This window comes from Rhinatrema bivittatum, chromosome 2 (genome assembly GCF_901001135.1).
Source record: "Rhinatrema bivittatum chromosome 2, aRhiBiv1.1, whole genome shotgun sequence".
Classification (NCBI taxonomy): Eukaryota; Metazoa; Chordata; class Amphibia; order Gymnophiona; family Rhinatrematidae; genus Rhinatrema; species Rhinatrema bivittatum.
The window spans coordinates 56,215,891-56,240,092 of record NC_042616.1 but is presented as its reverse complement, the minus strand read 5'-3'; the positions used below and the strand labels follow the sequence as shown (position 1 = coordinate 56,240,092).

General features: G+C 45.3%; 1 protein-coding gene across 3 annotated transcripts in view; it reads right to left on the bottom strand.

The window, feature by feature from the left end:
• SMARCC1 (SWI/SNF related, matrix associated, actin dependent regulator of chromatin subfamily c member 1) overlaps nucleotides 1-24,202 on the bottom strand; it is a 557,827-nt gene that overhangs the window by 186,550 nt on the left and 347,075 nt on the right. For all 3 annotated transcript variants that reach the window (XM_029588188.1, XM_029588187.1, XM_029588189.1), the window contains 2 exons: nucleotides 5,921-6,179; nucleotides 5,086-5,247 (listed from right to left, as the gene is read on the bottom strand). In XM_029588188.1, coding sequence (XP_029444048.1) covers nucleotides 5,086-5,247; nucleotides 5,921-6,179 — 421 coding nt within the window. The remainder of the gene's footprint in view (nucleotides 1-5,085; nucleotides 5,248-5,920; nucleotides 6,180-24,202) is intronic.

The window sequence follows — 24,202 nt, the reverse complement described above, 5'->3', positions numbered from 1 at the left end:
CACCATGATCACGTTGGACGGGTGCAATTCTATGCGCCGCAGAATCTTGCCGATCATTGGCCACGGGAGAAACACATACAGCAGCACATCCGTCGGCCAAGGAAGCACCAACGCGTCGACACCTTCTGCTCCCCTTTCTCGATGCCGACTGTAAAATCACGGAGCCTTCGCGTTGTGCCACGTGGCCATCAGATCCATGTGGGGCACTCCCCACTTCCTGCAGATGAGGACAAACGCTTCGTCCGCCAGCTCCCACTCTCCGGGATCCAGGTGATGACGGCTGAGAAAATCCGCCTGGACGTTGTCGACCCCGGCAATGTGAGACGCTGCGATGTGGCTGAGATTTTGTTCTGACCAGGCCATCAAGAGCTGCGCCTCCACTGCCACCAGTGGACTTCTCGTCCCGCCTTGACGATTGATGTAGGCTACGGTGGTTGCGTTGTCCGATAATACTCGGACCGCCTTTCCCTGCACCAACGGCAGGAAGGCTTGAAGAGCCAGACGGACCCACTCTGGTCTCTAGTCTGTTGATAGACCACTGGGCTTGAGACGCTGACCATAGCCCCTGGACCGACTTTCCTAGGCAAACTGCTCCCCAGCCGGAGAGACTGGCATCCGTGGTCACCACCGTCCAATTGGGTACCAGAAGGGACACTCCACAGGTCAGATGCTTGGAATCGAGCCACCAGTACAGGCTGGATCTCGCCTGGCCCCCGAGTGGAAGCGGTAGGTAAAACTCCTCAGAGACCGGCTTCCATCGGGATAGTAAGGATGACTGCAATGGCCGCAGATGAGCGAACGCCCAGGGAACCAGTGTGAGTGTTGAAGCCATAGAACCCAGGACCGTCAGATAATCGCAGACCCAAGGACTGCGAAGAGACAACAACCGCCTCATCTGAGACTGTAGTTTGCATGTGCGTTCCTGGGATAGAAACACTTTGCCCTGTTTCGTGTCGAACACGGCTCCGAGGTATTCCAAGGTCTGGGTCGGTACCAGCTGACTCTTGTTGAAGTTGACTACCCAGCCTAGAGACTGTAAGATCTGCAGGACCCTGGCTACAGCCAGCCGACACTGATCCTCGGACTTTGCGCGAATCAACCAATCGTCCAGGTAAGGATGAACCAGAAACCCTTCCCGGCGTAACTGGGCCGCCACCACCACCATCACTTTCGTGAATGTATGGGGGAGCTGTCGGGAGACCAAACGGCAGCGCCTGGAATTGGTAATGCCGCCCCAGAATGCAGAACCTCAGGAATCTCTGGAACGAAGGCCGAATGCCCACATGAAGGTATGCTTCCGTGAGATCTAGGGAGGCCAGGAATTTGCCCGGACGCACCGATGCAATCACCGAACGAATCGTCTCCATCTTGAAGTGAGGAACGCAAAGGCATCTGTTCACGCCTTTGAGATCCAGGATTGGTCTTGACGTGCCGTCTTTCTTTGGAACGACGAAGTAAATGGAGTAATGGCCTTTGCTGTGCTGATTGATCGGGACGGGGACAATAGCTCCTAAGCTTTCCAAGCGCCGGATGGTGCCTAGCACTGCCGCCTTCTTCCCGGGGGCTTTGCAGGGAGAGACGAGGAACTTGTCTGCTGGGATTCGAGCAAAATCTAACGCATAGCCGTGTCTTATCACGTTGAGGACCCACTGGTCGGACGTCACGTGGCCCATTCCTCGAAAAATAACGTTAACCACACCCCGACATTTGGGACTACGTGCTGAGGCTGCGGCGAGGAATGGGCCAACCGCATTTCATTGCGAAGCCTTGGAGCCCGCGCCCGCCGGGGTTCCTCCTTGTCTACCGAACCGCTTCCCCCGAAAGGACTGCTGCCACTGAGGGGTCCGTGAGGAAGAAGACCTATACGAGGGCCCCGTAGAACGTGGAGGACGCGACTTCCTGGAACCGCGAAAATGGGACCTGGCGGAAAACGAGGACCGCGCCCTGGACCTGTCCTCGGGCAGTTTAAAAGCCCTGTTCTCCCCCAGAGAAATCATTAAATCATCCAACTCCTTGCCAAACAACAATTTCCCTTTGAAAGGCAGCGCCCCGAGGTGAGCCTTGGACGAACCATCCGCCGCCCAGTTTCGCAGCCATAGAAGACGACGCGCCGAAACAGCCGCCACCATGGATCTGGCTGACGTCCGCAATAGATCATGGAGAGCATCCGCCCCATACGCTATCGCCGCCTCTAACCTATCAGCCTGAGATGCCTCTTCCGCTGACAGACCGCATTCGCCTGAAGGACCTGGGCCCAGCGCAGGCTAGCCCTCATCGCAAAGTTAGTGCAGATGGCGGCCCGCACCCCCAGGGCGGACACCTCAAAAATCTTCTTAAGCTGCACTTCCAGGTTCCTGTCCTGTATGTCCCTGAGAGCCGTCGCTCCCATAACCGGGATGGTAGACCTCTTTGTCACCGCGGAGACCACTGAATCCACTTTTGGAAGTCTGAGAAGCTCCAGCGCGTCCTCAGGTAGCGGGTAAAGCTTATCCATGGCCTTACTGACCTTCAGTCCCAGCTCCGGAGTATCCCATTCTCGGAACAAAATATCCGTCGACGAAAAGTGAAATGGAAAAGCCACTGCTGGTCCCGTGAGACCTAAGAGAACCTGATCCATGTTGGCCTCTTGATGGACCACCACCGGCGGGGCCTCAATGCCTAGCTCCTGAAGAATGGCCGGAATTAACGGGGACAGTTCCTCCCTGCAAAATAGGCGGACCACCTTGGGATCATCCCCCTCCACGGTCTGTGCTCCTTTGCCTGCTCCGGGCTGGGTGGAACCGTCCGCTGCCGTCTCCTCGGCCCCCTTCAGGGGCTCCTTGGAGGAATCCGTGTCCGCCGTGGAGGAAAACTCTGTATCCGACTCCTGTGGGACGCCACGCGGAGGCCGCTTCTCTCGCGGAAGCTGTCAGGAGGACCCCTCAACCTCCTTAGCTTTCCTTTTCTTCGGGACGTGCTTGCCAGGTCCCCCTCCAGGAGCTCCTCTGTGTCTGCGCCTGCTGCGCTTGCATTTAAGGACTTTGCGCAACAGGAGCGCAAAGTCCACCGAAAAGGAACCAGAATCAGAGGAATCGGCCCCGGAACCCTCAGGGGATCGAGACCCCTCCGGAGCGCCCCCCCCCCCCCGCAGGCCCCCGCTGCGGGGAAAACGCGGGAGGCAAGGCCAAGTTCCCTGCTGGCTCCCGCGCTGAGCGGGAAAAGGTCCTGAGGCCTCTCAGCTGAGGCACCACCGCGCGGCTCTAGACCGGGTCCCCTGAGGTGCCTCCGACGATCCTTCTCCTCCCGGGACGCAAGACGCGCAGAGGCCGTCCCGCGATAGGCGCACGCCGAGCCGCAGGCCCGACAAGTCGATCCACGCAGCATGGCGGCGAACGCGGCGAACCCAAGAGAGACGCGACTTAATTAAAAGAAAAAATAGATCCGCGCCTTCCCCCCGCTAGCGGCGCCCCCACCCCCCCCGACGAAACCGGAGCGGCGGCGCGAGGTAACAGAGAGCCGGCACAACAGAAAAAAAACAAATTCTTTTTTTTTTTTTTTTACTACCGCTTGTCGCTGTCCACGGTCCTGGAGCCCTGTTGCAGGAGGGGTGAGTGAACCGGGCTCCCTAGCAGCGGCCTCTACCAGAGGGGGATGGTCCCCTCAGAACCTCACAACCCCCCTGGGAGGCAGGGCGGACGGGACTTCACCGACTAATAAAATACAAATTTAAAAGAAAAAATCCCAAAAAAAACCAACCAAACCTGACTAACTACCAGAATCAGGGCAGGCAGGGGCTGTGACTGCACCTGCACCATCTACTGGAGACAGAGTAAGACTGAGGGGGCTGTGACTGGCACAGGGTCATATATGACTCACTCCGACAAGTTTTGCTCTGTCTCCATCTACTGGTGCGGAGTCACAACTCAGGTGTCCTGGACTGATCCTGGTACGTACAGGGAACTCCCTATAGATTGCTGTGTTACTAAGTTGTGCACTTTCTTTTTTTGTATTTACCTCTTTTTTTTTTTTTCTGATTATAGTGTTGGTGAGTACTCAGCCACCCCCAATCTGCCACAATCAATCTGGTTGGTTCTTGGGGAGTTGTAGCCTGCTAGTTCCATTCACCACCAAAAGAGAAAAAAAAATGAGAGAAAACTTCCCAGAAACCTACAGCTTGGTAATAACTTGCTGAAAACCAGCAAATACAGGCTTGTCTAAAACTAAATCCATTGAGTGCCTGTAGTTTTCTGTGTTTCTCTATATCACTTTTCTGTGTATGATATATTTTTTCTTTAAACAATTTTTGAATGAAAATAGCTGAATATAACTAATTTTTTACTTGATATTTTTTTCATTAAAATTAGCACCCTTAGAATTATACAATTCGAATATCCTTGATGAATCTATTATATGCAATCTGCAAGATCAGATATTAAGAAGACATGTCTCACATACCTGTTCAAGCTAGAACCCCTCTTTTGCTTAACAGAAGCAAGATTTAATCATGTGAAAGTACAGAGCCTATCTTGGTAATTTCATGTCTTATTTTGGACCATTCATTTTAACAATGCGGTCTGCTGAATTTAAATCAAGAACACCACAGCTCTTTTGACTCTGTAGTTCACTCAAAGGATAAATCTGAAAATTGCTCTGTAAAGGAGTATATGTTAGATACCCCTTAAAAGAGCAGGATCAGGCATTTAGCAGTTGGAATCAAGAAATCATTACAAAAAGAACAGCACATTCGCTTTTTCATTTGAGTTCAGACACCTCTTATCTGATTCCTTTAATGTTAAAACATTGGAAGCTACAACAAACTGGTTTCGTTTGCTATTAAACTATTGTGGAATAATCCCTGAATGCTGGAATTCAATACTCATGATTATCAGTGACTTCTTTGCTGAACAACTCTTTAGAAACCATTACGGATTTAAAAAAAAGGATGGTCAGGAGGCAATCTAAGGCACCCAAATGAGTCAAACCTAAATATTAAAAAATTATGTTGATCTTGAAAGCCTCACATACACTCTCCCCTCCAATTAAGTGTTTAGTTGATCTGAACCCTGGAAAGTGCAGACATCTCTGCATACAGTTGTTTGAACCTACCAGACTTGTCAGGATCATCTGAACCAGTTCCTGCAATGCAGCTGTGCTCTAATCCATAACTGGGATCCACCTTCCCTGAGATCCTTGCAGCTTCTTGCACTTTCTTAACATGGGCTTCTACCAATTCTAAAGGCACCTCTTCCCGGACCCGAGAAAACTCCTCTGAGAGAGAAGAAAAAAATAGTTCTCAAACCCTAGTTACTGCAGTAACTCAGGAAACACTGCTACATTAACACATATCTGTTGTGGCTGGTTAGTCATGGTATGTGTCTTTGCAAAACAAATAGGATGCTAAGAAGCAGCAACCTTATATCAGTGAACATTGTTGTAACTCACTTTAGGAAGCCCTTTTTGGACTGGAAAGACAGGGTTTAAGTTAAAACTGGCAACAGAAACGTGATTTTAATGAAATTGCAATGAGCCACACATAGCTTACCTTTTCAGTTTATGCCCTTCTACAATAATGTCACAATTCTCTATAGTCCACAGTAACACAATAGAGGCAGATAAGGTGTATTTGGCCCACTCTCAATAATTCATATAATTGTTTTGGTAAAACCATGTTAAAGCCCTAAAACAGTTTACTTTAATTCTTAACAATTACAGTATATAGCATGCTGGAGCCATATTTTAAAGCACCGATAACCCTCTTCCAAGTATGTCATAGATTTCTACTTGTTAACTGAAATGTAAGTGCAATCTACATTACTGCACTGGCAACAAAAAGCTGAAGAAAACAGACACTACAAACAGGAAAAAATCTTTACTTCTCAGGAAGTTATTACTTTTTGCATAATTTTTTTTGGGAAAGAAGGCATTGAAAAGAAAAAAGTACCTAACGCAGCTTTGGCTGCAGCCGATGCTACTCTGGGATCCACCACAGAAGCCAAGAAAGCAACTGTACTCATAACAGGGTTTCCAGACTGGCTGAAGGGGACAGGCTGGTAAGCCAAGGGACCGAGGGATGCATCCGAATTCTCCAAGTAAGGGTCCTCAATCGGAAGCCTAAGGAAGTGGAGAATGCATTCATCTTGAGTGCGGCTGCCTACATGTTCTGAGACTTTATTCCAGTCATCTTTGTACATCTCTAGAGCCTGAAATAGAAGAGTGGAAGAATTATTCCTGGTTATATATCAGTTTACACAGTGGAAGACTTCCATTATTTAATTTTAGCATTCATACAGCACCCTAAACCAAAGGTATTTATTCAAGTGAAACCAAGGTATTTTAAACAAATTATACACAGATATACCAAGACCCTGCTTGAAAGGGTTACAATCTAAGTGGATTCCTGAGGCAATGGGAGACAAAGTAACTTGCCTAAGGTCACAACAAATGCTAGAAGCAGTTGCAGATTTGAACCTTGGGTTTCTCAATTCCCAGTCCATTATCTAAACACTACGCCACTCCCTCACAAAAATCAAAGGTTAGATTCATCAATAAGTAATCATGGCCCGTTTGAGCATTAGCACAGAACCACATACTCCAATGTAATACGTACCCTCTAAAGTAATACTAGTTTGATTGTCTATATGGCTGGTATATCCTGCTATGAAGAAATCAGGAGAGTTACACAAGAGTAATTATGAAGATACATGCTATGCCTAAAAAATATTTATAAAACCTAGGGATCAGCTAAAAAATTTTAGAAGCGGGGGAGGGGGGGAGAGAGAGGGGGCATGTATTTGCTTTTTTCTTGGCTAGCTTGTTTTTAACTTTATTGTCCTTCCCTTTCTTCCCAAGCACTCTTCCCCTAAATCCCCTAGCTTTAGTTGGTCTCCTCTCCTTGCCATCAGCAGTTACCTTGACGTCCCAGCCCCACCAGCAGCAGCTGTCTCAAAATCTCTCTCCCAGCCAGATGCCACAACATTTTCTTCTTGGTCTTACTAGTAGCAGTCGTCATCACAACTTCCTCTCATCAGTGTACTTGCTCTCAGGTACAAGGGTTCAAATTTGAGGCACCACGGTGACCTGGCACTCAGAAGTTTTCCAGACCTGCCTATCAGTGTGATTACTGTAGTTGTAAGCAAAAACACTTCTTTATGATCTACTGACCGCTTTTCTAGGCTTAAACTGAATATAACCTATTGGATAACAATGCATACCATAATACACTGGTTAAAAAAACAAGGAGATGTATGACCATTTCATCATGCCTAGTTTCCTTCTTTGCTTCAGAAATTTGCACACAGTTATGATCAATGGAAGGCAGTTTTCAAAATGTTCAATGATATCACATTGTGCTCCAATTTGTGATTTCAACTAAACGGGTCCGTTTCTCTATTAGCAAAAAAAGGGACTCTAAGCATTGTCAAAAACAAATGAAAAATGTGTGGAAGAATTCTTTCTAATCTAGAAGGGAACACGCAGACAAGCACATAGACATGATAATTTTATAGGGCCAGTTTCCCTGTTGGAAACTGCATTAAAAATACTCTTGTTATTTTTATCCTCAAGGATAAAATTATATATTCATTGTACATTCATGAGCTGACATGTTATGGTGGGGCATTATCCATGTGGACACTGTTCTTTATGCCCACAATTGTTTCCAGGAAGCCAATTACTATCATTTTTGTTTCCTAATAATTCTTTTAATATGTTGAGCTTGTGTACATCTAAACAGTGATTTGTGTTATTTGGTATTCTTGCCATCTTGTCTATAAAGGCAAGACTACAAGAACATTATGGGTAAGTTTAAGAGAACATATGAGCTGAATAAATCGTGAGAAGATCAGAGGCAGCTCTCGCTGCACACTGTTTTGCCTTAGTTCATACATTTAAAAGATTTGGATTTTTTTATGCTTGAAATCCCATCACTGAATCCACAAAGGTATGACAATTGTCTGTTAGTATGACATGAACAGTATGTTAATCATAACAGTGACCCCTGTGAGTGTTAAGGAGATTAAGTGGAACGTCTTTTGAAACAGCATACTGTGTTTCACCAGAGGATGGTCAGTGATTGACAGCCCTTTGCTATGACGATAGTGACAAATAGAGCCATGAGTGACTAGTGATGTATTTTTAAGCAAGGTCAGACCTGTTCATCATATTTAATTTATGAGAAGTTCAGTCTGTCTGTATACATGTAAATTTCTTTTTTGCAACACAGTTTGAACGGTTTAAGGAATTATATTTTAATTTTTAATTCTCTTGTTTTTAGAAACATAGTATCCCTCCTGAAGCAGACATGAGTGCCGAAATGCCGGTGTCAAAGTAGTTGTTTTAACAGCATCAGTAATAGCTAGTGAGCTGATGGTATTTGCAAGAAGTTTTTAAATGTTTATGATGGCTACTTGATGAAAGAGATTACTGAACATTTCTTCAAGATAAGGACTTAATTGTTTTTGCCAAACTATGAATGAAGGAAGTTTTTAGAGTTTGTGATAGATGAAAACCTGTTTTGAAGATCCAATTGTCTTGATGAAGATTTGTTGGACAAATGTTGATATTTATGGGACACTTTTTTACTTTCGGTATGTTACACAAAAACATCTTTGTGATGGTACATAATTAGACAAAGGTGCTTTGTAAGTTAATTCTGCTTTTGTAGCAGCATGAGCTGTGTATATGATACCATCTTTAAACTTTGTTGCTTACAGCAAGTTCACTCCTGTTTTGTCTTTTTATATAATGAACTCGCTTTGCTTCTTTTTTCATTTGTGACCTATTTGTTAATGACATCCAACTCTGCATCAAGACAGGATGGGACCAAATCTCTTCTATCACTGGTCTTAATCATGGTCTTACAGTAGTAGCCCAATGGCTCAACAAGCACAACCACAAACTCAAACCCTCTAAATTAGAACTTCTCTGACTAAGCTGACAAGAGTACCCCCTACTATCCATGTCCTCCCTTCTCAGGAACTTCCTTACAATCTAAGGATTCAGTGCAATGTTTGGGAGTTCAACTTGACCACATTTTTACAATGGAAACCCACTTTTCAAAGTTGGTAAGAACCTCCTTTATGAATCTGTGCCAGATTTGACAACTTCGTAATTACTTTAATAATTACAACCTTGCTACCATGATACATACATTAATAACCACTTGTATTGACTATTGCAGTTCTCTATTCCGTGGCATCTCACAATATAATCTCAAATGCCCCCAATTCTTGCACGGTACAGCTGCCAGAGGAAGTGGCTAAAGCAACTGATCATATAAGGCCTATCTTAAGTCAACTGACCTGGCTCCCAGTCGAATAAAAGATACAATTCAGAAGTCGTTGTGGTGTCTTCAGATGAATAAACATGGCACCCGAGTATTTCTCCATGTGTCTGCTCTCCTATAAAAGAAATGTGTTCCTGCCAAATGGCACTCCTTTCCTCTCCCTCCTTGGCTTCTGCCAGCCTTGAGTCATCTTACTTTATCTTTAGGAAAAGAGTTAAGGCTTGGCTATTTACCCAGGCCTTTATCTAAATTCCACTCAAGAACTGTGACAAAGACAGCATAGAGACTCTCTATCACTTGACTAATATCATCTTAGGTACTTCCTCCTTAATATACCTCCCCTTCATGTTTCCCTATGCTGAGTCACTAAAGGAGCATAAATTTAACCATATTTTGATTGTAACCCTCCTTGAAACAGCTTGGTAAAAGGCAGAATACCAAATGTTTATAAATACAATAAAAATAAATCAATCTCCTCTACCGAGGCTGATCTTAGATGTGTTACTGATGCTGCCATGGCTCTTACATTCAGGCCGATACAGTAAAGCGTGGCCGCGGTTACCCTGTTTCTAACCCGCTTTGTACCCACAATTTGGCCGCGTAAGTCTAACCCGCGATTCACTATCCGTTTTTACCAATCCTTACCGCTTCTTTAAATCGATGCGTATCCCTTTCTGCCCGCGGCATGTATATGATATGTAAATGATCTGATTAGCTATTCCCTCCCATACAGTAACGTGCGGCCCGATTATCTCCTTTTTAACCAACTGTTTTGCCGCGTCTTTAACCCGCTAATTTACCGCCTATCCTGACCCTGGCGTTAGAGGGATGTGACAGCAATAGGCAGGCTCCGGTCAAATAAGTGGGTGGGTTGGAGCAAGCGAGTAACATGGTGTGGCCTGGTTCTCCTACGCTCGGGCATCGGGGATTGCCAGTCCTCTCTCCCCCCCTCCCGAAGCAAGGCGCATGAGTGCATGCCGTGACCTGAGCGCCCGGATGGACGTCCGAGGACACGGTGTGCACTCATGCGCCTTCGCTGCTTGAGCACCCAAATTGGACATGCGTTCATGCACCTTCGCCGGCGGGGCTGCTGGAAGCCGCTTTTGCCGCCGGCTGCCCTCGGGATGCAGGGAAGCCACGGTGGGCGCCTCGGGAGGAGGAGAGGAGAGAGGACTGGGGCTGCTGGAAGCATGCAGAAAGTTTACTTTTGTTACAATTTCTATTTGCTTTAATAACATGTCGAGTCAATTTTTGCCCTGCGCCTTGCTTCAGGAGTGGGGGAGAGAGGACTGGCAATCCCCAATGCCCGAGCGTAGGAGAACCATCCACTTCCTGGTACCTGTCATTTGAAATGACATTTGAAATGACAGGTACCAGCGCACCCAGGATACTGTATAGGCGTTGTATAGAGCTCTATACAGTAAAATGGATTGCGCTTCATGGACGCGCTTTGGACACGGCTTGCATTTGCGACTAATTTAAATACTGTATCGAGCGGTATGTGATCCGAACTGTGCGAGCGGCAAACGAGGGTGCGCCCGGCACTGCCGCACTCTAACGCGTCCTTACTGTATCGGCCTGATTAACAGCTTTGACATGAATCACCAGATTCAGGCTTGCTTAGGCACAACAGGAGGAGAAAAAAATCTGCTAGCCAATTTGTTAGAATGCATTTGGCAACAGCAATTCCAGGTTTCTTGGCATCAAAAACAAACAAAACTCTGGGTAAATTTTTAAGAATTCAGTCCGCTCCTGATAGAAGGCCAAAGCTCTTTTGCAGTCTATAACTGTGTAACACTTTTTCAGCTTTTGTGGACATGTGGCCTGGGAAAGAATGTTGGAAAGATGCTTGACTGGTTACGATGGAATTCTGACACTTCCTTAATCAGGAACTGAGGACGCGAGCACAGAACCACTCTACAGTGAAAAAACTTGGTATAAGGTGGATACGTCACTAGGGCAGGGAGCTTGTTGACTAAGCGGGCCAAAGTGAATGCCACAAAACATATGACCTAGGTCAGCTACATCAGCTCACAAAAGTCTATGGACTCAAAAGGAACTTTCATTGAGTCAATACCATGCTGAGGCTTGATGGAAGCTTCAAGTAAAGCAAGTCCCACATGAAACAGAAAATGAAAAGCCATACGGAGACTGGTCTTCTTCTACATGGTGATGTTGAGCACCAATTAAATTAATGTGAACTCTAAGTTTGTCTTAAGAGCTGACAAAGATGCAAAAGAATCAATCAGTTTTTGTGTCATCCAACAGGAGAAAGGATGTAGGGCTTTCTTCACACCAACAGGCAAACCTCTATTTCAATCCATATGATTTTCTCTTGAAGCTCTTTATGGAAATTAAAAGAACCCAAGACATCCTCAGAAATAATCAGGGACTGTACAGCTACCCTCTAACATCCAAACTGTGAAGGCCAGGGATCCATCTTTGAAATAGCATAACTCCTGATCTTGAGTGATGAGGGTTAGGGAATACCTTAGTACAACTGGATTTCTGATGAACATCTCCCACAGGAGTAGAAACCAAATGGATGTCAGTCAAAAAGGGGCACTATGAGAATCATAATCCCTTGGTTTTTTTTCGAGTTTCAATAAGGGCTTTGGGACAAGAGAAATTGGAGTTTGCGTGTACAGTAGATACAGACTCCAATTTAGGGCATAGCCATCCATGGCTAGTTTGATTCTAGGTCCCCTTTCTGGAGCAGAAAAGCTGGACCTTTCTGTTCAGAGGGGACATAAACAGATCTACTATGGGTGTGCCCCATTCGCAGAAAGTGCAGTTGCTTATCTGTAACATGTGTTCTCCTAGGACAGCAGGATGTTAGTCCTCACAAGTGGGTGACATCGTCCAATGGAGCCCGGCACAGAAAACATTTGTCAAAGTTTCCAGAAGCTTTGACCAGCACATTGAGCATGCCCAGGTATGCTGCTATCTGCGCGTCCACACAAGGTCCCCCTTCAGTCTCATAACAGAGAAAAAATACGAGCGAAAAGATAAAATAAACCAGGAGGAGAACCCAACTCTGTGAGGAAGTGGGTGGGATTCCTGAATACTAGCATCTTGCTATCCTAGGAGAACACCTGTTACAGGTAAGCAACTGCGCTTTCTCCTAGGACAAGCAGGATGGTAGTCCTCACAAGTGGGTGAGTACCAAGCTCCAGGCTGTCCCCGTTAGCCGGTGAGACTAAGAGTTACCAAACAAGGTGCCAACGGACACAACAACTGTGGAGCTGTTGGTCCGTAGGGGACTGTTTGGCTCCCACCAGGGGCACAAGGCTGGAAGAGTTGGGTTCAGGTCTGGAAGAGACTGCACAGGACGGACTGACCAGAGGCACTGTCCTGAATATCATCCTTGTCCAAGCAGCAATGGGCCGCAAACATGTGAAGAGAACTCCTCATGGCGGCCTGGCAAATTTTGATGATGGGGACTGCTCACAGATGAGCCACTGATGTCGCCATGGCCCGCACAGAGTGAGCTTTAACTCTGCTGGCCAGTGGAAGGCCAGCCTGCACATAGCAGAAGGCGATGCAATCCGCCAGCCAGTTAGATAAGGTCTGTTTACCCACCGCCACTCCCAGCCTGTTTGTATCCAACAGCAGAAAGAGCTGAGTGGACTGCCTGTGACTGGCTGTGCGATCTAAATAGAAAGCCAGGGCCCTCTTGCAGTTCAGAGTGTGAAGAGCCCGCGCCAGTAGGTAGGAATGAGGCCTGGGAAAGAAGGTGGGTAAAACAATGGACTGATTGACGTGGAAATCATTCACAACCTTAGGCAGAAACTTAGGGTGTGTACGCAAGACCACACGATTGTGAAAGAACCTCGTGTATGGTAGATACGTGATCAAGGCCTGAAACTCACTGATCCTACGAGCCGAAGTAATCGCCACCAGGAATATAACTTTCCAGGTGAGGAACTTCATGTTGCAGGAACGTAGCAGCTGAAAGGGAGGACGCATGAGCTGTGCCAGGACAATGTTGAGGTCCTAGGACGCAACAGGAGGTCGAAGAGGGGGCTTCAGCTGGAGTAGGCCCCTCATAAAGAGACCTACTAAAGGCTGCACAGATATGGATGTGCCAGAGACACCTTGATGGTATGCACTCACAGTGCTGAGATGGAGCCTGACTGAGCTGGTTTGGAGCCCAGACTCGGAAAGGTGCCACAAATAGTCCAACAGTCAGGGAAGTCTGTCTCAGTTTTTTCACTAGCTGAGCTTCAACTCTAAGGGGAGTAGGATGGAACTGTGTGGCCACAAAACAAGGACAGCTGTGTCTTTGTGCAAAAGGTATGGCAGGATTTTGTCCAAAAATACATGACAGAGATTAAAGTGTTGCCTCAAGAGCCTATTCCAGTCTTAGAAAGGTTCACATCACCTAGACTCTCAATCAGTTCTTTCATTCAACTCCAGAGGATAAGGGAAAATCCACAATCCATATCTCATCTAAAGTCTGTGTCACCAATTCATGCCCAGGTCATGATAAAATGCAACTGTCTCATAATTCTGTAGTAGTGGAATCCATGCTTCAGAAGGCCAAGAAATCCAAGATTTATGCCAATAATACACCAAGTAAAGAATGTAGACTTCTGGAATATGTGGGTAAAAAGATCTTTCAATCTGCAATGTGCAGAGCAGATTTATTTGCACATCTGTCCAGATGAGACAGTACTTGTATATATAATCTGCAAAAGGTCTGACATCTCAATTCTTCCAGCTGACCTTTAGGAAATATTTGAGCCACCACCATTAGTTACAGTATCCACAACGAAACTTACGGTCAGCCAACAAAGGCCTTTTAACAATTCCTTCAGTACGCTTTGCACAACTCACGTTAGTTCAAGAACGTGCAATCTCACTCGCCAGTCCAAAATTATGGAACGCATTTCCCACTGAATTATGACTACAATTGAGTCTAAAAACATTTAGGAAGGAGTTAAAAACCTGGCTGTTTACCAAGGCATATCAAGATTCATAATAACCCTCACACATTTTTGACCTCCCACACTTACACTGGAAGACATTTTTCTTTTAGTATTTATTTCTTTTTAATATTTGTCTTTTAATATGTAACCTGTATCTTAATTTTTATCTTGAATGTTATTGTATTTTATCTTTATCATGCTTTGTTTTACTTGTTTTTTAATTTGTTAAACCGTTATGATGGCTACACCGAATGACGGTATACAAAACCCGACAAATAAAGATATCAGCCTCAGTCATACAAAAAGCAATTCTACAATCTTCATAGATGTTATGCTTCTTATCAAAACCAAAGATAGCTATTTCAAAACCTTCAGCCACAACATCAGCTACTGTAAAACAGATCACAAACTAGAGAGAGGCCTCAATCTAAGTCATTACAATAATTCAAAAATCAACATCTAGTTTTTGACTACAAACTACTCATCTCAACCAAATACCTTCCAGTAGGAAGGCTTCAATCTATTACCAATTGTTCCCCATTACCGCAGACTATTGAGTCCTTAATTTTCTCAGCAGGTACAGGTTAAACTTTGAAACCCTTTAGACTGACATGTACAATTCCATTTTTGTCACTGTTCACCTGTTGGGAAAAAAAATGAAAGGGAAAAACCCCCCCAACCCTCTCACCCACATTCCCCCTACTCATCACATTTCCAGACAACAGTTGCCCATACTAAAACAAAAGCTAATCTTTCTGTTGTTGGCTCATGTGATACAGCTAGTCCCAATGCCAGAGAGGCATCCAGGTGTTTCCTTTTATCCAAGAAATCAGGTGGCCTTTGTCCTAACCTGAACTTATGAGAACTGAACAGATATTGCAAAAGAGAAAAGTTCAAAATGAACTCCCTTGCCACTATACTTCCTCATTTAGAAATGATCAATTGTTTATCCACTTTAGATCTCAAAGATGCATGCACACATAGTCCCATTCATCCAAACTACAGAAAATACCTCAGGTACAAAATAGAGGGCAAACATTATCAGTACAATGTTCTCTCATTTGGCTTTCTAATAGTCCCAAGGATCTTCAGAAAACATCTAGCAGTGGTAGCAGCCTACATGAGCAAAACCATATCTTAATTTTTCCATACCTAGATGATTGGCTAATATCAAGCAGATCCTTAAAAGAAGCCAAAATATGTACAACATTCACAATTCACATGTTTCTTTCACTAAGATTTATCCTAGGAGATCATAGGAGTGCAACTGGACATCTAAGCCAGGAAAGACTTCGTCTTCACTTTGCAATCAGAGATCAGTATCAGCCAGAATATTCATGGAGATATTTGGTCACTTGGCAGCCACAGTTAATGTGATACCTTTTTATATGACTGCACATGAGATCCCCACAATGGCACCTAAAATGCCAATGGAATAAACACTCCCAACTGCTATCAATCAAGATACTACTCTCACTTCATCTTACTCTCTAGAATGCTGAAATAATCCACCCAGTCTTCTGTTTGTTTTTTGGTGCAAATATGCTCGATGCAGAAAAATCAGAAGTAGATGGCACCGAAGCTGAACGCCATAGAGTTATCATAAGATGGTACAGACTTGTACTTATTAGTCTTCACCAAAGCTTCTTGCACCAACTTACGAGCTTGGTGTCAAGACTTGTGAACCGAAAAAGACCTGCGTTTGCCCCAGTGGGAATGGGAAGAGGATTCATTACTTCACTGTTTTATTGACTATGACCTCTTTTTCTTTGGCGCTACTGGTTTACCAAAGAGGAGGTCTCAAATTAGCTTGAATTGATATTTAAGAGCTTGCGGGAAAAATTTGCCAGACTCTTTGCAATTAGCTATATCATGGGAAGAAAAACAACAAAAGATATTGTAAAAGTAGGAGGCAGTTGATGGCTGCATTTATAGCACAACTTGAAAGGCTGTTTTCCTGACATTATGGCCCTCTTTGTTTTATCTTTATTTTGAGGAAACCCAAAAATAAATGAAATAAACGGGAGAGCTAAAACTGAGGAAATAAAAGAAACTGAAGAATAATTGAAGGAATACAGAAAAAAACATGAGGGGTAGGGGGTGCAGCATGAAGAGAGCAGTTGAGCATTCTTTTACATCAGAAGAAAATTGACTTAGGAGATTTGTGCAGAGCTAATATGCAGGAAATCCCATGCACACTCAGACTCTTTCTGAACTCAAGAGACCATATCAGTGTCAGCATCATCCAATGTCATCCCACTTGAATGGCTGAATTTATTCCTGCTTGTCCACAAAGAAAGAATGTTTCTCTATGTAGATGCCACAAATAAAACAAATTCACTCCTACATGTAGACGAAAGTCTGGTTTTATGGCACTATTTTTTTTTTTTTTTTTTTTTTTTTTTAACAGTCTTGCTCTAAAAGTGTTTTAATGATGCTATTCTAATAGACAAATGCACAGCAGCATACAATAAATGATAGCACTCCTTGTTCAAGTTTAGCAAGCACTGGACTAATCTTCTAGATGTATAATTTGGGTGAAGTTGTATAAATTACAATTTGTTTTTCTTTTTTGAATAAAGTTCTCAGCAAGGTCTTCACAGCTCCTGATTTTTAATTATGTTTTTTTGGACTAGATGTGCAAAACTGCGGTTGCAGCTGCACCCTGAAATAGGTTGTACATGTTTCTTGTGGAGATAAAGACTTTACTGTTCTTCCAAAATGCGCACACACTGCTATGGAAACTGTCAGTGCTTCCAAAGAAAACACTAAATAGTTGAATGTTAGCTTAGAACAAGTCGAAATGGAAGGACTCATGCTGGGGCAATAATTTACAATAAAGACAATATCAAATAAATTATAAGGTGTCAAGAATAACTATTGCATGAAGAGTTTACAGCTGCTCCCAGCAATCCATGTGGCCTGTCAAGGAATCTATCTGTAGAAACAGGAGCAGCTGCAACATCAGCCGCATTATAAGCTTCAGTTATGACTGGACAACTACACGGATTGAAAGCCACATTCAACAACTCAGATTTCAATGGTGCTACGGAAAACAGTAGCACTTCTGTAGAACACCTGCAGGAAATTCAGTGTATATATTTTGTAAGGCATTTGTGCTCATCATTGAACTAATTAAAATAATGCTTTAAACTGAAACCAAACAGAATTGTTAAGGTCCAGAGCTACATTTTCACACTTGATAAAGATGAAATAATAATGTAGTAGAAGATTTGCAAAGACTTGTTTACTCAGGAAATCAAATTAAATATGTCACTATATATAACAGATGCATCCTTCAGGGACCAGCAAATTGTTTGCATGATGTACTCCTCCCTTATCGCTGCTTCACGAGTACAGAACAGCATGTTATCCATAGGTTCCAACAAGAGTTTTAAAGAGTTGCCTTATACCAGCTAATAGAAGTTCAACAGCTATACAAATGTTTTTGCTTTAAAAATAAATTTTGTACTTGGCAGAGTAAGGGGTCTCATTCACCGTGAAGTGGCACGATCCTCATGGTAGTCGAACGGTAACATATTGCCTTTCACACTGATCATGCTATATGGACAGAGTGATTAGTGGAATACAGGGAGGAGAAGGGTTGTGAATAATAGTGCTCTCAGTAGGAATAACAACAAGCAGTTCTGAATACTTAGGAACAGGATGCTGCAAGGTCTTTCGAGCGGGGAAGGGTTAGTGGGAGGGATTGGGGAGGGAAGGGAAGAGATACGAAAAGTAGAAATATGAGTGTACTGTAGTGGGAAGTTTACATTGTACTTTGAGTATAGTGTGGTGTCATATGCTTCATAACTTGTATAATAATCACAGTTGCCTTTTGTATTGGTTTGAATGTTTATTGCACTCAATAAAAACATTATAATTAAAAAAAAAAATAAATTTTGTGATTTCTCTGATTATTATTAATGAAGAATGTTAAAAAAGAAAAGCTAGAGAGCGGATGACGTCACCGCGCGGGTCGGACGGCTGACTTTAAGCTGCTCCCCGACCGCTCCTAATATCAGCCTACATCGGCGCCCGGTGGCCTCGGTTTTCGCCGAAAAACGAGACTCTGACTCAGCAAATGCTGCTATGGCAGCCAGCAGGAAGAAAATCGATTTAAAAAAATTTTCCTTCGCCGCGGGAGCGGCGGAGCTGGAAACGGGAAGCGTGGCCAAGATGGCGGACGGGCCAGAAATCACTACCGAGGCGGAGGGGGAGGTGACTCCAGGATCCCCTGAGCGGGGGGATAACGAAGTGCCTTCCCGAGCAGAGTTCACCGCGTGGTTTGGGGCGCTGCGAGCAGATATGGCACAGAACAAGAAGGACATGGAGGCAATAATGTCTGGTCTAAAAACGGAGGTAGCTGCGATCGGACACCGCGTGGAGACCCTGGAGGAGGGCCTAGAGGAGCAACAGTCTTATGGCCACAATCTCGGGGAGGAACAGCAGAAGCTCTCAGATGCTCAGGACGTCTTATCAAGGCAAGTGGAAGATTTGGAAAATAGATTGCGAAGATCTAATCTGCGCTTTAGAGGCATTCCTGAGACCCCTGATAACAGTGACTGTATAAAGGTGGTTCAGGACATCTGTAAGATCTTGCTTCATTCCGAGACGGCTCCAGTTGAGGAGACACCTATTACTTTAGACAGAGCTCACAGATCCCTAGGGACCCCAAGGAATAACCAGGTCAGGGATGTCATTGCTTGCTTTCACAATTTTACGGTGAAAGAGCGGGTGATGACTGCTGCCAGGGCTCAGGGCTCCCTGCAATGGCAGGGGCACCGGATTGAAATTTTTCAAGACTTGTCCTTCACCACAATTCAAAAGAGGAGAGAGTTCCGTGATGTGGTGCAGGGTCTGCGCGACCAGAATCTTCGATATCGATGGCTGTTCCCCTTTGGACTGAGTTTTTCTATTAATGGCATCACCTCCAGAGTCCAGAAGGTGGCAGAGGCCGAGGATATACTGCGCGCGGCAGGCCTCCTGTCGGAAGCACGGCGATCGGCGAGGACAGGCACACAGGAGACGCCACACAGGAGAGACTTTCCAAAGTGGCAACGGGTGCCCAAGGGTGGTAAAAGGCTACGCAGGAACTCTGAGGACTCTAATGCATTCAAAGGCCCAGGCTGAGGGGCAGGACCTACGAGGTGGTGGTACCTCCTCGCGGACTTGAGTCTATTTGCGGGGCTTCTGACAAGCTCGGGGCAACAAAGGCCAAGGCCTAATGCCAGGTTCAGTTGTTTTCTAAGTTACCGGTTGATAAGGTGCCCGTTGTTTTATATGTGCTACTCACGGGAGCGAGCGGAAGGGGGGATAGGGCCAGCTCGGTGATGGCATCGCTCTCTATGATTAAAGCCCACGTACTGAGTGGGCGCACAAGGGGGGGGGATGGGGGGGGAGGGTTGGGAGGAGTGGGAATTGCTCGAGCCTTAGCTGTTTTCATGTTGGCATTGCACCAGGGGGAGGGGGGCAGCATAAAGATCCTTGGCTGGGTATGGTTGGGAGGTGGGTGCCAGTGCTTATCCGTAGGGAGGTGGAAGAGATTTGTTTATACTATGTCTTATTTAGATGGATAGTCTCAAATTAATTTCTGTGAACACGAAAGGCTTGAATTCGCCCATGAAAAGGAAAACCTTTATGCAGGATATGAAACGATTACATGCTGATATTGTATTTTGCCAGGAGACGCACCTGCTCAAACGGTATGAAAAGCTGTTGGCTACTAGGGATTTCCCTCATTTTTATCATTCAGCGGCAACTAAAGGGGATAAATATTGTGGGACCGGTATCCTGTTCTCACAGCATGCTACCCCAGAGGTGGGCACGATCTTAAGGGACGTGGAGGGTCGCTATATAATATTGAAGGTGAAGCTCTACAACTCCCAATACACGCTGGTTAATGTTTATGCACCCACGGGCGACCAGGCAGATTTTTTTGGGAAATTGTCCAAGCTATTGGGTGACTGGGCAGAGGGGCATTTAATAGTTGGCGGGGACTTTAATCTCACTAGAAACCCTTACCTTGACAACACGGGCTCTGGCCCGGGAGGGAGACGTAAGGAGAGACAAGCCCTCAAACATTTGATTGAGGATAGGGGCCTTACAGATATTTGGCGACTCCTAAATCCCACTGCTAGGAATTACTCCTTTTTTTCTCATCCGCATCAATCATATTCTAGGATTGATTTTTTCCTCCTGGATAAAGCATTGGTAAGTCATGTCTTGGACGCAGAGATTGGTAGTATCACATGGTCTGACCATGCCCCGGTGTGGATCTCGCTGCGGCGGAGTGGGGGGGATCAAGGGACTAGATTTTGGCGCCTCAACGAAAGCCTACTGGATGATAAGCCCTTTGTTGAGAAGATTAATGAGGCCATACGGGACTTTCTAGCTACTAATGATGATGGGGAAGTGGCCCCAGGTACACTCTGGGAGAGTCTAAAGGCCTACCTACGAGGTTTATTCATCTCTAGGGCGGTCTATGTTAAACGGGACAGTGCTAAGAAACGCCTACAGCTTCTAGAATCTATAGCCCAATTAGAGCTCCGTCATAAACGGAGTATGGAGACCCACATCGCACAAAAGCTCCGGGAGGCTCGTAGGGCCCTTCATGAATTAGAGATGGGAAGGGTCGCTCACCAGTTAGAGCTTCTCAAACAACAACATTTTGAATACGGTAATAAGGCAAGTAAGCAACTTGCACGGAAATTAAGGGAAAAGGAGGCAGCCACCCACATCACAAAAATCCGAAACACGGATGGGCAATATATTCACTCGCACAGGGAAATAGGTAAGAGATTTAACACCTTTTATCAAGATCTATATGACTCAGACCCAACAATCACAGCTCCCGAGATCGATAAATACCTGGAGAATGTTAATCTGCCTGCCCTGGACGAGCCTGACAGACAGAGGCTAGATAGGGAGGTGTCACAAATGGAAGCACTACAGGTTATTAAAGAGCTCCAATTGGGCAAGTCTCCGGGACTGGATGGGTACTCTGGGAAGTTTTACAAGGTATTCGGACCCTTATTGGTACCACCCCTTATAAACATGTTTAATGACTTAAAGGATACTGGCAGAATTTCCCAACAAGCCAACACGGCGGGCATCACTATCCTGGCTAAACCGGGGAGGGACCACACCCTATGCGGCTCATATAGGCCGATATCTCTTATTAATCTTGACCTCAAAATCCTGGCAAAAATCATGGCCAGACGACTGGGGAGTGTGGCCCATCTGCTGGTCGCTCCAGATCAGTCAGGGTTCATTCCTGGGAGGTTGGCTTCCGATAATGTCCGTCGGGTTGTTGAATTGATAGAACATGTACGAAACCATGATGTTCCCGCCACCCTCTTATCCGTAGATGCCGAGAAGGCTTTCGATAGAGTACACTGGCCATTTTTATTTCAAGTAATGAACAAAATGAGGTTGGGAACGAACTTCCAGTCCTGGGTTTCCAAACTGTATGATCACCCCCATGCCCGCATTAAGATCAACGGAGCGTACTCCCCCCCTTTTGAGGTTAGGCGGGGCACCAGGCAGGGTTGCCCCCTGTCCCCACTGCTATTTGCCCTGACATTGGAACCTCTGGCGGAGGCGGTTCGCAGAACATTACAGGCATTTCAGTGGGAGGAGCTGAATACAAAATATCCTTGTTTGCGGATGATCTCCTTTTCACGGTCACCAACCCGGACACCTCACTATCCGCTTTGGTACAGGAAATTAGAGTATTCGGGAGGGTGTCCGGATTCAAGATGAATGAGGACAAATCTGAATTACTTAATATTTCTATGCCTGATTTACCGTATTCGAAGATAGCTGCCCATTTACCCTTTAAGTCAGCAAAACAGTGGATAAAATACTTGGGGGTTAAGATTAGCCCGGAACTGCGGCGATTATTTGATTTGAATTACAATCCGCTAGTTCTTTCCATTCAGTCTCTCCTGGATAGATGGGATAGAATGAATCTCTCTTGGGTGGGGCGCATTGCGGCGATCAAAATGACGATTCTCCCCAAATTTTGCTATTTATTCCAGACTTTGCCTGCTAAAGTTCCTCTTAAAGCTCTGACTCTCTGGCAACGAAAGCTATTTCGATTTGTCTGGAAACGGAGGCCTCCCCGGGTGGCTCGGTCAGTCCTATATAAGTCTAAGTTACAGGGGGGACTTAATTTCCCTAATCTATTATGGTACTACATAGCTAATTTATTAGCTGTGATAATCAATTGGCACTGTCACAGTCAGATCAAGCCTTGGATAGTTATAGAGCAGGCGATTGCTGGGTCTCCTCCTTTGACTACTAGGGTCTGGGCACCACATCCACCGAAAGGGGACGGATTAACAACTTTCACACAGGTGGTGCTGCACACTTGGAAGTCCTGGAAAAGGCAGCTGGTGGGGGACCTTGTCATGTACCAGTCCACATCGTTCCTGCATAACCCAGTTTCCCCCGGGGTTGGACGCAGCGTTCATTAGGCGCTGGCGGCACAAGGGTCTCACTACTCTGGGGCAACTATGGAAAGGTGGTAAACTGGTACCTTTCCCCGATTTACAGGCTCAGTTCCACTTAGATCAATCAGACTATTATACTTACTTACAGCTTTCACATCTCTTTTCCACTTATAGACTATCACAGCTGTTCTCTCAGGAGCAGCCACTCTTTCTGACATTATGTGGGAACGCCGATCGGGTTAAGCGACATGTGTCTAGGATTTATGCTTTATTGAATAGGGGCAAGGGTGTGGATGACAAGCATCTAGTCCACTGGAACTCTGATCTGGGCGGCATTATGACTGTGAAGATCTGGGAAACTTGTTACCAGCGCATATCTAGATGTTCTATTTCTGCCGCCTTGAAAGAAAATGGCTATAAACTTCTATATAGATGGTACCACACGCCAGATAGATTACACAGGATGTCCTTACGCCCGAATGCTAATTGCTGGCGGAGGTGCGGCAAAATAGGTACCTTTTTTCATATGTGGTGGGATTGTCCTAGCGTGGCACAGACATGGACGCACATCCAGGATTATATCTGGAACACCTTACGAATCCAAATTACTCTTACTCCCCAGCTCTGTTTATTACAGGTGGATTCCGAAGAGGGCAACACTTGGGAGAGAGCTCTGGTGATACAGGTGGCTTTAGCTACCAGGTGTGAAATAGCACTATGGTGGAAGAAAGCTGAGACCCCTACATTACGTGATGTTCTGAACAGATTGGATAAAGTATATCTTATGTGCCACCTGACCGCTATTAGGCATGATCGGCTTCCTAGATTCCAGAAAATGTGGGCACCATACAGTAAGGGGATCCTCAAGGAGTGACGCTCTGGAGGCTTTCCATTGTAGTTAGGGCAGCATTCGGTCTCACTGACACCTTTCCTGGGGAGACTTGTTCTCCTCCTTTCTCTGACAATTTATGCACTCAACCATGTTTCTCATCCAGGCGTACCTTACTCCTGATGCACAGGATTGGAAGGCTCATAGGCAGGGCGGGAGGGGGGAGGGTAAAGGGGGGCTGCGGTTCTGTGGGAAGATAATTCAGCAGCATACATTTAGTGTTTTCATAGTTTTTATTGTCAAATCGTTTACCACTTAGTTTGTACATTTTTGTGTTGATAGAGAATATTATATGATGTAACATGTTCCTCATATGCCACACAATGTGACGGCGGTGCGGCCACTGCCCGGAGGCCGACTCCCCCCTTTTCTATGTGGCGCTTTCGTGCCAGGATATGTATCATATTTGGGATATCGGTGTCTATGGCAGTTTGTGGAGGCGCATATTGGGTGGTACTAGGGGCGTTGAGTTCTGTATGCTATTCTGTACACTTATCTGCTGTATCATGATGGGATGTTTCCCTGTTTGTATATGATTTGGTACTAATAAAAATACAAATTATAAAAAAAAAAAAAAAAAAAAAAAAGAAAAGCTGAGATCTGCCCAGCAGCAAAAGTGAACAGCTTCACAGTAACATAGTAAATGTCAATAGATAAAGATCAA